General features: G+C 41.8%; 1 protein-coding gene across 1 annotated transcript in view; it reads left to right on the forward strand.

Annotated features, from left to right (window-relative positions):
* The first annotated feature begins 744 nt into the window (after positions 1 to 744).
* Positions 745 to 15,783, forward strand: part of LOC124722205 — a 272,233-nt gene continuing 257,194 nt past the window's right edge. The window contains exon 1 of the mRNA XM_047247401.1: positions 745 to 852. Coding sequence (XP_047103357.1) covers positions 745 to 852 — 108 coding nt within the window. The remainder of the gene's footprint in view (positions 853 to 15,783) is intronic.

The raw sequence follows: 15,783 nt of genomic DNA on the forward strand, positions 1-15,783 counted from the left end.
AGAAATTAATAAAAATTTATATGACACGTAAAAAGCAACATTAGCTAGTAACAGCAAGTATAAAATGAAGTTAGATTTTGAAAGCAATTAAAATAAAGCAGAAAGTGCTCATAAAACATCTCGGAGGAAATCTCAAGCTAGATAAGCCAGGGATACTAGTAACTCGACAGCAAAATCGATACATCCTTACACGCAAATATTATGTTTACCAGATGCGAGAAAAGTACTAAGCAAACCGTGGTCTGCTGTTTATAGTCAAGCGGAAAGGATTATACAGGGTGTATCTCAAATGAATGTAGAAAATTAGACGGCTGGTAGAGTGGGTCGTAGCAGGCATATTTGACATAGCAACCCATGTCCGCACCCCTCAACATACGGCACTAAGCGTCATTGAACAGCGCTGCGTAACGTAAGCGCAAAACATGCAGTCCGAGCCGTAATGGTAGCAGGTCTGCAGGGGAATGTTTTCAATGTATTTCTGGCATCAAGGAAAATGAGAAGTCAGAGTGAAGTTTGATAACCTTTATTTGAAAACATTTACAAAAAGTGTTCGAAGCTACGCCATCGTCCTTGATTAGACGCCGTGCAACGACGCTGGAGTGACTGTCAAACTCTTTCAAACACTCCTGGCAAAAGTGGAAATTGCATCGGAGGCTGCCATGAGGCGCGCCATTAGTTCTTCATCAGTCTCAATGAGTGTTTTATAGACAAGAGATTTCAGGTGGCTCCAGAAGAAAAAAATCAATGGGCGTCAAGTCGGGGCCCGCCGAGCTCTATCCAGTTCTCACGAAAGGTTTCATCCAAATCCATTCGTACTGCACGTACAAGGTGCGCAAGTGCGTCATTGTGTTGGTAACACATTCTCTTTCGCACGTTGAGGGGAACATGTTCCAACAAAATGTTCTCGTAAAAAGATTAAATATCTGTTTGCGACCAGTCGTCGATGAAACATGTATGAACCGACCGGGTTATCGCCTGCCAAGCCGACCCAGATGTTGACAGCGAAGCGATCTTGGTGAACGCGAACAAAGGCGGCGTGCGGATTGTTCCGTACGCACGGGTGTTGATTGTGGCTGATGAACATACCCTCTTGTGTAAAGAAAAAAAATGTGTGTGTGAAATCTTACGGGACTTAACTGCTAAGGTCATCAGTCCCTAAGCTTACACAGTACTTAACCTAAATTATCCTAAGCACAAAGAAACACACCCATGCCCGAGGGAGGACTCGAACCTCCGCCGGGACCAGCTGCACAGTCCATGACTGCAGCGCCCGAGACCGCTCGGCTAACCAGGCGCGGCCTCGTGTAAAGGACGCCTGATCCGTAAAAAGTACACTGTTCGGAAAGTCCGGTTGAGTGGCACACATTTTCAAAAACCACTGGCAGAATTCAATTCAGAAAATCGTCTTCTGAAGGCGGTAGAGGCGCATATCATCTTCATGCCACACAGGCCAAATTGTGCAATGGTTTACACCCATTTTCCGTGCAACACGCCGTGAGCTTGTTGAGGGTTTGTTTTCCAACAGTGCTAACACCTCTTCTTTAAGCCCTGGTGTATGCACTGTGCGTTGGCGACCGTGTCCGTCAGGCCTTCGCACCTGTAACACAAAATGAATACCCCGGGTAAGCCTTAAATCAACACCACCTAGACTACAGGCCTGCGCGCACACTTGTGACGTCACATACTGATGGTCGGGTCTGTATCGGAACGCTCCTGTTAAGGGGCTCCGGAACGCCCTATACTTGCAATGTTAAAATAACGCTTATAAATTACATCTTTCCTCACAAAGTATTTGAGGTAGGAAGTTGAACTTTTTACAGATTATTTATTGGAATATGGGCTACAACTTAACACAGGGATTTTACAAAATTTTAGTTCAGTTATTAAAGATGATTTTTTTTTCAATTGCAATGAAAATTCACGACATTTTTTTGCAATTTTTTTATTTATATATTCAAAAATATACAGTTTTTTTGGAAAAAGGCTGTGTTAAATTATGCAGAAGGTACTGTGTAACATTTACTGAAAGTTTGAAACAAATATGTTTGGAAGATCCTTAGAAAACATGTAATTAGTATGAGAAAATAAAAGTTTTGGGAATCGAGCGACAAAGATTGGATTAACTTTTTAGTGCATTCCAGGTCCATAGGATGGATTATCTTTATCCTCTGCAAACTCCTCCTCCAGCTTCCTCTTGTTCCTCCTCCTGTTTACTCTTGCTTGTATTTCTAGACTCTTTACAGCCCTGTATGCAGCCCGAAGGCGTTCCTTGTCTAAAGCAAGCATCGCTCGTTGTTGTGTTCGTAGATTTTGCTACCATTTTCTTCAGTTGCAGTTACTGCAACACTGTTCCAAACGGTGGTCATGTATGAACACTTATCACATTTCAGTTGTATTTCACTAGCAAGTCCTACGTGCTTTATTATGGAGAGTTCCAGACCAACTTCACTACAATGAATACATCTTACACAGTTTGAAAAAATTCCTTTGAGAACCGACATATCAAATATTTCATTCACATCCGATTCGCCCATAAAACATTCATAGTTTTCACTCATTGAACCAAGCTTCTTCTGTGAAGTATTTTCTTTCCCACTTTGACTGCTATGGGCAGGTGTACTTGAGAGGTTAGGTTCACTCACTTGGTTATCGTCTTTATTGTTTACAGTAATAACACATACCTTTGGCTTTCCAACATTTCTCCTTTTCTTAAAAGCCTTCAGAGGATTTCTAATAACTTTACTTTTACTCATTATTATACTTCAACAAAACAGAGACTCAAGAAACAGAATTAATTACGAATATTTTCGAGATAACGACAGAGTAAATAAACATGAAACAATCGACAATCACACCAGCGATATGTATTGAACCATCACAGGTTAGCCACAACACATACTTTATCTCACATCACTAAAATGTACCTGATGAACACGGACGTTAATAACAACACCATTTGACAGCAGTTTAACAGCCGCACAGTGGGTCACGCCCATGTAGAACACATTTAAAAAAAAAATTTAAAAATAGTTGTAGTCTTCGGAATTGAATAAATTATATATCTATTAAAAGGTAATAGTCTGCAGATTCAGAAAACACAAAAAATTAAAAATTGAACTTTTCATGATTTTGAGCCTTTCCGGAGCCCCTTAAGCACTCTGCAGTTATACGAGTTTTAGAGCTGAGACCGCGTAGAGATTGTCGTGCTTTCCTCTTCTACATGTCCTTGTAATGAAAGTATGGTTGAAAAGGCTCTGAGCACTATGCGACTTAATGTCTGAGGTCATCAGCCGCCTAGAACTTAGAACTAATTAAACCTAACTAACCTAAGGACATCACACACATCCATGCCAGAGGCAGGCTTCGAACCTGCGACCGGAGCGGTCTCTCGGCTCCAGACTGTAGCGCCTAGAACCACACGGTCACTCCCGCCGGCTGAAAGTATGGAAATTTATATCAGTGCGAAAAGTAACTGAACATAACTGCCCTATGTTGTTTCAAGATGTAAAATTATTTTGACGATTTGCCTTAAATACATGTTTCTAGGCATAAATACAAGCTTTTACCTCAGGAGCTACGCTTTCTTGCAGTAAAAAAATCGGCAATATGCAACAACAAGCAGACGTCGTCGGTTTTAAATAAAGCTGCTGGAGCTCCTACAGAATTTAAGAATTTGTTTCCCTGGTTATTTTCGTAAATTTTCCTCTCCACTTCAAAATTTGCTGATGTCACACGAAACTCAAATCATTCGACGAAATGGAGCACCTCCTGACATAATGTTTAATAAATGAAAAGACCCGAAAAAATATTTTATTTCCCTGTTTCTCCGGAACTTTAGAACCTTAAACATGAGAAGATTGTTTCTCCCATATCATTAATTGAAATTCGTGTCACAGAGTGCTGTTAATTTAATCACAATGCACTTACCTCGAAATTCTGCTTTCTATACAGCTCAATCTGTCGAACACTGAATTCATTAAAGACATTTTCTAAGGTAGTTTACTCAAATTGAAATTATTTCCGAATAGCTGTATATGTAAAACTGAACAAAATCATTCTGTAGCTCTTCCAAATACAATTACTGGAAACTCAATAATACGGTAGGAATGATAAAGAATACTAAACATTTTCGAGTCACAGTAATTAATATAACTATTCTGTGTGACAATAATTTCATTAATGAGAGACATTTCACAGCCAACTTCGTATTAACCTCGCAGCAATGGTCCATAATTAAGAAACAAATGGTACTGCTACATGATACATAACTGCTTTTAAAAACAATTGGCAAATGTGGTGCAATGGAAACAACTAACACGCTACAAAACTTCCTGGCAGATTAAAACTGTGTGCCGGACCGAGACTCGAACTCGGGACCCGAGTTCGAGTCACGGTCCGGCACACAGTTTTAATCTGCCAGGAAGTTTCATATCAGCGCGCACTCCGCTGTAGAGTGAAAATTTCATTCTAGAAACACGCTACAAATTTTTTGTCATTTACTTACCCTTGAATGATGCGTAGACACAAATTCCTGTCTGGGAATAGCTGCAATCCAGCGATTTCTCAACTTCACACATTTGGGAAATCGAAACATGTACACTTTCATGCCTTTTTGGGATTTGTAATTTCCCTGGCAAAAGGGAACGCAGCCCTGCTATCCCATACCTCGAAGAACTGTAGGCGAACACTGTATGAAATGTATATCACTTTCACGTGTCACACACTTTCAACATAATATACACGCCAGCAAGACTGCCGACTGAAGATAAGATGGCCAACAGTTTGTGACGTAACGTGCCAATATGGCCGCTGTGCGTAGGCCTTGTATCTAGAAGGCTTTGCTTAAATGCGCATTTGCCATTACGAGAAAGTGCTAGTGGAAAACGTACAAGTGAAACAGTCTCTCGTAGGAACCTGTGAATGGCAGTAAATGGGCTTAGATCTGGCACTCAACGATTCGGAAACCGCCGAATGTACAAACGGTGAGCAGCGTGAGCATTTCCATCCGCTGCCCCGTAAGTACAGTGCATGTCTGCCGTTTCCTCCCAGTAATTGCGCCCCATTTCTTGTCCGCTCCACACAGTAACAAACACAAGAGTGTCCACGTTTGATGACAGACTGGCGCAAGGCCAACCAGACTCCTCAGTGTGTACAGGTGCTGCCCTTTATGCAACACCTATCAAACAGGCATTTGCACAGCCAAAAGCAATGCGTTCAGGTACCAGTAAGGGGCGGAAAACCCGTAGTGTTGTCTCGCCTGGAATATACGCAACTGCGTCGACTACAGCGTTTGCAAATAAAGGTCATAAAACTTCAGCTCCACCTCTCTTTTACATCGATGTCACAAATGCATTGAAATTGTTGCCCGGCAAACGTGCTACCATGACGGCTCCGACGGCATGTTGTGTGTTTACCCCCTTGGCGGCGCGCGACGCTGTTTAACGATGCCTGGTGCCGCACTCAAAGGTTGCTGTGTGAAATATGCTTGTTGACCCACTCAGCTTGCCATCTCATTTTCTACATTCACTTCAGGTAAGCCATGTATAGACAAGTACACTCAGTAAGAAGAAAATACTCACACTTATACATAACATTAAGGTTGACTGAAACAAATTCGAAACCACAGGAATCTCCAAAACGACATGTAATGAATATTAAGTCAGAAACTGTAAAACTGGATATAAGTAACACACGGAAATTCGAAGAAAACACGCAGCAGGCAAATTTATCATTGCATCTCTCTTACTGACAGAAAGGTACAATGTCAGTACTACAGTGAACAATCTAACTACTTTACATAAAAAGAAGAAGGGTGCACTTATGAACTTTTTAGGATGGATAGAAATTCATAATTACATGACTCACAGGAAGGACAAAGTCCTCAGTGTGGAGAAAAACTTGAAAAGTATTGCATTCCTCGACGCCTTTCAAAGTATTTTCGGTGGATTATGATGTGAATAACTATGACCACATGATTATTTTCTGCTTTTAAATGAACTTGTCTACATAATCCTTTTTGCTTGGCTTGTAAACAACAGAATACGTTTTGCTCAGCACCTCATTCGCGTTTTGTTCTTATGTTATCTGCGTGCAGAAGTAGCTCGTCCTGCCAAGTTACTTTGTATCCGTAGCAATAAGTGGGATGGTGCAATGTTTAGCACACTGAACTCGCATTCGGGAGGACAAGAGTTCAAATCCCCGTCCGGCTATCCTAATTTTGGTTTTCCGTTATTTCCCTGAATCGCTGAAGACAAATGCCGGGATGTTTCCTATCCTATAGTTCCCTAATCCCAGCTTGTGCTCCCGTCTCGAATGGCCTCGTTGCCAGTGTAACGTTAAACTCTATTCTTCGTTCCTTTTACTATCCTTGGCTTACCTTGCTTGATATTTCTTCCAAGATATTCTCCGATCGTCGTCTTTTATTATTTAATTACTTTACAAATCATGTATTATTTTACCATGTTTTTATCAGGTCGCTTTCTTGTCTGTCTGTCTGTCTATTCAATACAAATTTTACAATGGATTTTAAACTAACTTCTCGATGAGCTAAAGATTTGAAATTTTAAACGTCGCTCAGAATTGGATGACAATGCAATAGTGCGGGGGTAAGAATCACGAACCTGCAATAGAGGAGAAGGTGGTGACAAGCAAGAATAATGCAGAGCACTACCTGTTCAGTTGGAGTTCCTGTATGACGACTGTGCTTAGCAGATTGCGTCGCAGCGCCTACAGGCACAATTTGCGTGATTACCAGCTGCAAAAACAATCTGTGACAATTCAATCAATTTTAGTTGCACGTCTTCAGAGCCGGAAGCAGTTTCTACCAAACGGGCCACACGTATCACTTACAACTTGGAAAAAATTATCGTGACAGTAGTATCCCCACAGCTGAGGGTCGGGGTGAAATGAGGTATATAAAAGCATAACTCAAGAACAACTGGAGCAATTTCAACCAGTCTGGAATATTCATGACTCATTTTAACACTTTTTTATTAACTTGCTCTCTTAGCTGTCTGTTAGTCTGTTCGGTACAAATTTTGCAGTTAATTTTAAACTAACTTCCCGATGAGAAAGAGACTTCAAATTTTAAACATAGCTCAGAACTGGATTGCTATACAGTATTAACTCGTTTTCTTGAGCGGCATGTAGCGGAGCGTTGCCGATTGTTGGTTGCCGATGAGCTACAGAACTGAAACTTTCAACACAGCTCAGAAGTGGATGTCAACGCAATATTAACTCGCTTTCCTGTCTGGTGTGTGATGGAGGGTACTTCGTGTAGTACTGTCACTTCCCCCTTCTCCTATTCCAGTTGCGAATTGTTTACGAGAAGAACGATTGCTGATAACCACACGTGTGAGTTCGAATATTTCTAACTTTTACCTTCATGGTCTTTGTGCGACATAAACATTGGTGTAAGCAAAATCTTGGCTGAGTCAGGTGAAGAATAACTGAAATAAATCTGAAATTTACTACACATTTCTGTTGTAATACCATGAAAATGTTTGAAAGCGACTGAAAAATTTCTCACACGAAAGACGAAAAAGCAGAAAATATTTATTTCAATAAAAAATCAATTTCTAATATACAACGTTTTTAAAGTGGACAAAAAAGTACAAAATAAGTATCTTAATAGCTATTAAAAATTAAAAATTACAATGATGAGTAGGTATATGGTATATACGAATGCAGTCTTCGCGAGCTCCGCAGTGATCCTCTTAACGTAGTTCTGCCATCAGGAAAGGGCAATGCAGCCATTATGGAACGAGCTGACTATGATGCGAAGATCCGGTTGATGCTGGAGGAGGAGACGTATCAAAAATTATCAAGGGACCTAACATCCAGCATAATAAGAAAGACGTCGGAGCTTCTTAAGTGGTGTGCATTGGAAGAGAATATCGTTAAAAAGCTCCTTCCTCAGGTACCTCGACCACCTACACTGTATGGCAAAGGAGAGCGCAAATCGGCTCAATGAGCAGCGCTCCAACTCAGGCACGAAAAAGAGCAGCGTTTGCGTTCTGGCGGAAGTTAACCTTGAAGCTGTTAGCACAGCTTGCCGTAACAGCTGGAGAAGGAACGAGTATCAAACCAGAGGTAAACTTGTGACATTTATGTGGTGTCTAATGTCTCGTTCTATTCAATGCATTAGAGTATGGTGCAAAATAAATACGTTTAATTAAATTCCTTTCATTAGATTATGCGTATGAAACAAAAGTAATTACTTTGACATCTGATAACTAAATACTCCTTTGACTACTACTTATAGTCATGAGAATACAGCAGGCCAACATAATAGCTTATTTAGAATACAGCATGACCAATGAATGACGAACTAACAGTACGTTAAGCACAGAAATAAGCAAACATAAATAAATGAATGAATACAATTCACCTTAAACAAACCATAGGCTTATGTGTTCTCATATATATGAAATGTCATTCAGCAAATCACGCGGAGGTGTGTTCTCTTCTCGCTGAAGAAGTCTAGTTATATTTGACGCGATGTGCGTCAGTTAGAGTGGCTCTTCGTGGAGATTTATTTATCTTCATTAGAGAGAACAGTTTTTCACACAGATATGTTGAGCCAAACATTGACAGCAGTTTGTCAACAATTTTTTGCATATATGGGAAATCTGTTGGCGAAAAATATTCATAAAAATGTGATAGGTTTGTTCGTGATTCATATTTAGCCTTCAGTACACTATGACATCAAATTGTGAGGAACTCGCTCTGAAGAGCAGAAGGAACGTAGTTGAAAAGGACGCAACAAATATTGAAAAGAAAGAGCGATAATATTATAAGAAATCGGGAAGCTATTAAAATGCACAAGGAAATAAAAATTTCATTTTTTGGAAGAACTGAAGAGTGAATAGGAGAGAGTTGAAATCAGAATAACTAGAAGATATGGGTAAGGTGAAATGAACGAGAGAGTAAAAGGTTGCTAAAGTTCTGTGGTAGTTTTTACCACAATCCGCTTCACCCCACACACCTGCACAAGAAATTCAAAGAGAGGAAGTGAATACTTCTATTAAACTTTGAGTCGCAAGACTACATCATAGTTACATAAAAATTTGTTACAAATACTGAACTGCAAGACATACTCAGTTGTAAATATTGAGAAAAATCGTAATCCAGCAGTGAGGAACAGTAGGCTGCAGTTAAATAGTGCCAAATAGAAGCAAGCAGGCAATGGTGAAAGTCTGAGAACGCGAGCACTGGACTAAATTAAAGGACTGTGTTGTTGGTAGTACCATAGAAGAATTACCAAAGGAGGGCTGATACATAATAACGAGGACACCCGAATGCTAAGGGGAAAACAGGTAGCCTCAATTGTATTTGTTAAACTTTAAGAAGACCCTCCACGATGTTGTGTGGAATTATTATGTTTCCATGCTCGTCGTCAAATATGTGAAGTCTAGGAATCCTACGTACTCGGATCGCTAGGCAAACAATCCAAACAGATCGCATTAATGAGTTTTATTACAAAAAAGTAAATGATAATACTTAACTTAGACAATTACACAGAAGTGTCGCAAGGAAAGGGCGACATACAAAATAAGCAATGTTTTTCAGTATAAACAATCTCAAGTCGGTGCTACATAGAGTTGACGCTTCTATCCAAGTTGCTAGTCTCGAAGCTACTATTGAATTGGGGCGTTGGCAGTCGGTCGCGGCGCTTATGTCCTCATCACATACCGGCAGCTGCTGTCGCGTTGTCGTCCTGGAGAGGGGTCGGTCAGCGTGCCATTGACTGACGTCCTCTCACAGCCTTCTCTTCCCTATCGTTCCCGACTGGCGTGCCGGCGCTTGACTTTACGCCGTAACAGAAATAACGTATTTGAAATCTTTATAAGATACAGTACGAAGACAAGTAAGTGACGTAAGGCGAAAGTAGTGACAAGTAAGTATGTTCTACATCTACATCTACATTTATACTCCGCAAGCCACCCAACGGTGTGTGGCGGAGGGCACTTTACGTGCCACTGTCATTACCTCCCTTTCCTGTTCCAGTCGCGTATGGTTCACGGGAAGAACGACTGCCGGAAAGCCTCCATGCGCGCTCGAATCTCTCTAATTTTACATTCGTGATCTCCTCGGGAGGTATAAGTAGAGGGAAGCAATATATTCGATACCTCATCCAGAAACACACCTCTCGGAACCTGGACAGCAAGCTACAAAAAAATGGCTCTGAGCACTATGGGACTTGACAGCTATGGTCATCAGTCCCCTAGAACTTAGAACTACTTAAACCTAACTAACCTAAGGACAGCACACAACACCCAGCCATCACGAGGCAGAGAAAATCCCTGACCCCGCCGGGAATCGAACCCGGGAACCCGGGCGTGGGAAGCGAGAACGCTACCGCACGACGACGAGATGCGGGCAGCAAGCTACACCGCGATGCAGAGCGCCTCTCTTGCAGAGTCTGCCACTTGAGTTTGCTAAACATCTCCGTAACGCTATCACGCTTACCAAATAACCCTGTGACGAAACGCGCCGCTCTTCTTTGGATCTATCTCCTCTGTCAACCCTATCTGGTACGGATCCCACACTGATGAGCAATACTCAAGTATAGGTCGAACGAGTGTTTTGTAAGCCACTTCCTTTGTTGATGGACTACATTTTCTAAGGACTCTCCCAATCAATCTCAACCTGGCACCCGCCTTACCAGCAATTAATTTTATATGATTATTCCACTTCAAGTCGTTCCGTACGCATACTCCCAGATATTTTACAGAAGTAACTACTTCCAGTGTTTGTTCCGCTGTCATATAATCATACAGTAAAGGATCCTTCTTTCTATGTACTCGCAATACATTACATTTGTCTATGTTAAGGGTCAGTTGCCACTCCTTGCACCAAGTGCCTATCCGCTGCAGATCTTCCTGCATTTCGCTGCAGTTTTCTAATGCTGCAACTTCTCTGTATACTACAGCATCATCCGCGAAAAGCCGCATGGAACTTCCGACACTATCTACTAGGTCATTTATATGTATTGTGAAAAGCAATGGTCCCCATAACACTCCACTGAGGCACGCCAGAGGTTACTTTAACGTCTGTAGACGTCTCTCCATTGAGAACAACATGCTGTGTTCCGTTTGCTAAAAACTCTTCAATCCAGCCACACAGCTGGTCTGATATTAAGAATACTAAAACTTGAAAAGCGAGAAAGACAAGATGATGTTACGACAAGTATAAGATAAGGTTTGAACATGTCACACTTTTTTTTTACTTGCATGTAGAAGAATTAAAGTTCAAATGGCTCCGAGCACTATGGGACTTAACATCTGAGGTCATCAGTCCCCTAGACTTACAACTACTTAAACCTAACTAACCTAAGGACATCACACACATCCATGCCCGAGGCAGGATTCAAACCTGCGACCGTAGCAGCAGCGCTGTTCCAGACTGAAGCCTCTAGAACCGCTCGGCCACAGCAGCCGGCAACAATAAAGGAAACGAAACAAAATTTCAAAGCAGGATTAAAAGTGCGGACGGAAAAGAGGTTCATAGAAGACATAGCCCTTCGTGCAAAAGGTAAAGAAGAACGAGAGGTGCTTTTGAGTGAAATGAAGAAACTAGCCACCACAGAATTTGATTTATGGATAAGGAAAACTAAGACAAAAGTAATGAGGAGAAGTAAGGAAATGTATACCAACTTAATAAACCTCAAAACTGATGAAAGGACAGTAGAAATAGTGAAAAATTTTAGGTATCTATAAAATAATTTGAGACTTCATTGTTTGCTCAAAAATGCGAAAGTGATGTGTTAAGCCGAAAGAAGCCAGAATAGAGGCAACAAAGGTAAGCACTGAACCGCCGAGGGTAGCTCGTTCTATTGTTTAACTTATTCATTCTGACTGCATAATATGTGACTGAGCTTTACGGCGTGTTGTAGATTTTCATGAGCCCGAATTTAGCAGCATGTCCGTTTAAACTACCATTAATGCCATTTCGTTCTCCAAAGGGTGTACTGGTTTAAAATGATAACAAAGTAATTTATGTGTAAAATTTTCTAGTACTTGGAATAGTAGAAGAAGAATTCAGCTGAAAGACGTGAGCGCCCAAATTAATGTTCTTTGAATGAGAAAAAGAATAAAAGCTCTAGAATGAGATTTTCACTCTGCAGCGGAGTGTGCGCTGATATGAAACTTCCTGGCAGATTAAAACTGTGTGCCCGACCGAGACTCGAACTCGAGTTCGAGTCTCGGTCGGGCACACAGTTTTAATCTGCCAGGAAGTTTCAATAAAAGCTCTGCTGGGTGTAATATTAAATAACTGAAATACCGCAATTACAACGTTGCGGCCGTATTGCGGCCGTCTTTCTTAGAGTGTAGACTCTGAGCTCTGAGGAAGGCCGCTTCACTATGGTTGAGAGTTTTGTTGTTGTAATCTTTTGAATTATATCGTGGCAAAAATATTCGTTGATATTTTAATGAAATTGACACCGGATGTATGAACTACGTGGTTAGTAAGAAAATTATCGCACGTCAGTCATACACGTCTGCGAGAACGGCACTGTCTTTTTCAATCGGTCACAGCAAAAATGGTATTTAATGCTATGCAAGTGAGAGTTAAAGAGTTATACTATGATTCAAATCGTGTTTGAAGTAATATGGCTATTCGTAATTCTAAATATTATCATTGATATGAGACCCACGGGCTATTTCATCTCTTTTTTATTAAGCAGACAGCAAGATTGTCTCGATTTTCAGCAGAAACGTTAACCAGTGTAACAACGCTTCTAATGTTGTTCTGTGTGGTTCTAAGTTATGGAATTGCGTCCAGATAGCTAGTGAAGTAACAAGCCTTCAAAGCTGTGATTTTGTTGATCTCATATAAGCTACTAGTAATCAAATAATGGACAAATGCAGTAGGGTGTGCACTTGTCCGCCTGCGCAGAAAATTGCTGGAATTATAGCCGGATACATACGGATTTCTGGTGCTGAAATTAAAAGCCATAATTTCTGTATTGACAGCTGTCCAGATCAGAGTGAGATTTTTGTTTTACGTAGCTGAAAGAGAGACCATTTTGTTATTGTGAAACAGGTGTCGCTCATGTATACTAAAGCTTCAAAGGAGCGAATAAATAAAGCACACCGTGTACGGCATGTATGGAACCAAATCCTCTTTTGTGTTATCCAGGTAGAAACGCGAGCAGCGTTCTCGTTCGGAATTTACTGAGGCTCCCCCTACGGGGTGTAGAAGTGATTAAATTAAGTTCACTTGTCGAAGTAAAGAACACACGGCACACGATGGAACAGTTGCAAATAATAACAACAGCCAATCAGGTGACCGACAGTTACATTGCGTGCTGGAATCAAATAGCCACATAACCTTCAGGCAGAGGTTTATAAAACTGTATCTCGAGGACAGGGCATTTTATGGAAGTAAAGAAAGTGACCATAGGCACATATGAGAAAAATATATTGAGTGCTTTTGAAATGTAGGGCTTTTTATTTTATTTTTAAAATTTTTTTATATATTTTTTATTTATTTTTTTATTTTTTTTGTGGGTAGGTGTGTTTGCCAGTCTTCTGTCTGTCTGGTTTGATGCGGTCCGCTACGAATTCTCTTGTGCCTGGTCTCAAGTCAGCATTTGTACCCGAAATCCTCAGCTATTTCTTGGATATGTTCCAATATCTGCCTTCACAAACAGTTTTTACTCCCTACAATTCTCTCAAATACCATGGCAGTTATCCCTTGATGTCGTAGCACATGTTTTATCATCCTGTCCCTTTTTCTTGTCGAATTTTCCAACCGTTCTTCTCCTTGTCGATCTGCGGAGAACCTTCTCGTTTCCTTTCTTATCGGTTCACCTAATTTTCAACATCCTTCTGTAGCACCATACCTCGTACACTTCGACTGTCTTCTTTTCTGGTTTTCCTACGGTCCATGATTCACAACCATGCAACACTGTGCTCAAAATGTATATTTCCTGACATTCCTTCCTCAAATTAAGGCCAAAATCTGTTATAAATGGACGCTAAAAATTGGATGGTTGGATGAACTTTGAGTGGTAGAGGAAATGACTAGAGGAACTCTTAGCAGGAGGAATAGATTGATGGAACAAATGCTGGCGTTGTTCCTTGTGTACGGGGGAGTCAAAGTAAAACCGAACATCCGCCACAACGGGGCTATGGAATGATTCCATTCGAAAGTGTTAACAACACACGCGTTAAGACCTTTACCCCACTGGAAAAACAGACAATCAGTTCCTGTTTCGTAGAGCGGAGTCGGTTGCTGACGGATCCACATCCGCGCCCACTCTAGCACTTCCTGTATCCATCACTTGCGCCTTTGTCCCGCATTGTACACGGGGTTGTCGTGGTTAAATCGGATTTGGCATGTTAATTTGAAGGGGTGGCCGGATGCCCTTGTTGCTGCCACCCCATACTCCCCAGGACGGAATCAGAGGATCCCATCTGTCTGCGCCTAGTGAAAATCATGGAAAAGGGCGGATGTGTTGCAAATGTCTGTGAGTCGTGTAACTGCGGCGGGACGTGGGGACCAGACCGGGCCGGCCGGAGTGGCCGAGCGGTTAAAGGCGCTGCAGTCTGGAACCGCACGACCGCCTCGGGCATGGATGTATGTGATGTCCTTAGGTTAGTTAGGTTTAAGTAGTTCTAAGTTCTAGGGGACTTATGACCACAACAGTTGAGTCCCATAGTGCTCAGAGCCATTTGAACCATTTTTTGACCAGCCCGGTATTCACCTAGAGGGATGTGGAAAACCGCCTAAAAACCACACCCAGGCTGGCCGGCACACCGGCCCTCGTTGTTAATCCGGCGGGCGGATTGGATCCGGGGCCGGCGCGCCTACCCGAGTCCAGGAAGCAGCGCGCATATATATATATATATATATATATATATATATATATATATATATATATATATATATATATATGTATGACCTAGTAGATAGTGTCGGAAGTTCCATGCGGCTTTTCGCGGTTGATGCTGTAGTATACAGAGAAGTTGCAGCATTAGAAAACTGCAGCGAAATGCAGGAAGATCTGCAGCGGATTGGCACTTGGTGCAGGGAGTGGCAACTTGCGAATACGTAGAAAGAAGGATTCTTTATTGTATGATTATATGATAGCGGAACAAACACTGGAAGTAGTTACTTCAGTAAAATATCTGGGAGTATGCGTGCGGAACGATTTGAAGTGGAATGATCATATAAAGTTAATTGTTGGTAAGGCGGGTACCAGGTAGAGATTCATTGGGAGAGTCCATAGAAAATGTAGTCCATCAACAAAGGAGGTGGCTTACAAAACACTCGTTCGACCTATACTTGAGTATTGCTCATCAGTGTGGGATCCGTACCAGGTCGGGTTGACGGAGGAGATAGAGAAGATCCGAAGAAGAGCGGCGCGTTTCGTCACAGGGTTATTTGGTAAGCGTGATAGCGTTACGGAGATGTTTAGCAAACTCAAGTGGCAGGCTCTGCAAGAGAGGCGCTCTGCATCGCGGTGTAGCTTGCTGTCCAGGTTTCGAGAGGGTGCGTTTCTGGATGAGGTGTCGAATATATTGCTCCCCGCTACTTATACCTCCCGAGGAGATCACGAATGCAAAATTAGAGAGATTCGAGCGCGCACGGAGTCTTTCCGGCAGTCGTTCTTCCCGCAAACCATGCGCGACTGGAACAGGAGAGGGAGGTAATGACAGTGGCACGTAAAGTGCCCTCCGCCACACACCGTTGGGTGGCTTGCGGAGTATAAATGTAGATGTAGATGTGTAGATGTAGATTAGCGCTCTCGGCTAACCTGGCGGGTCATTCTTG

This window comes from Schistocerca piceifrons, chromosome X (genome assembly GCF_021461385.2).
Source record: "Schistocerca piceifrons isolate TAMUIC-IGC-003096 chromosome X, iqSchPice1.1, whole genome shotgun sequence".
NCBI lineage: Eukaryota > Metazoa > Arthropoda > Insecta > Orthoptera > Acrididae > Schistocerca > Schistocerca piceifrons.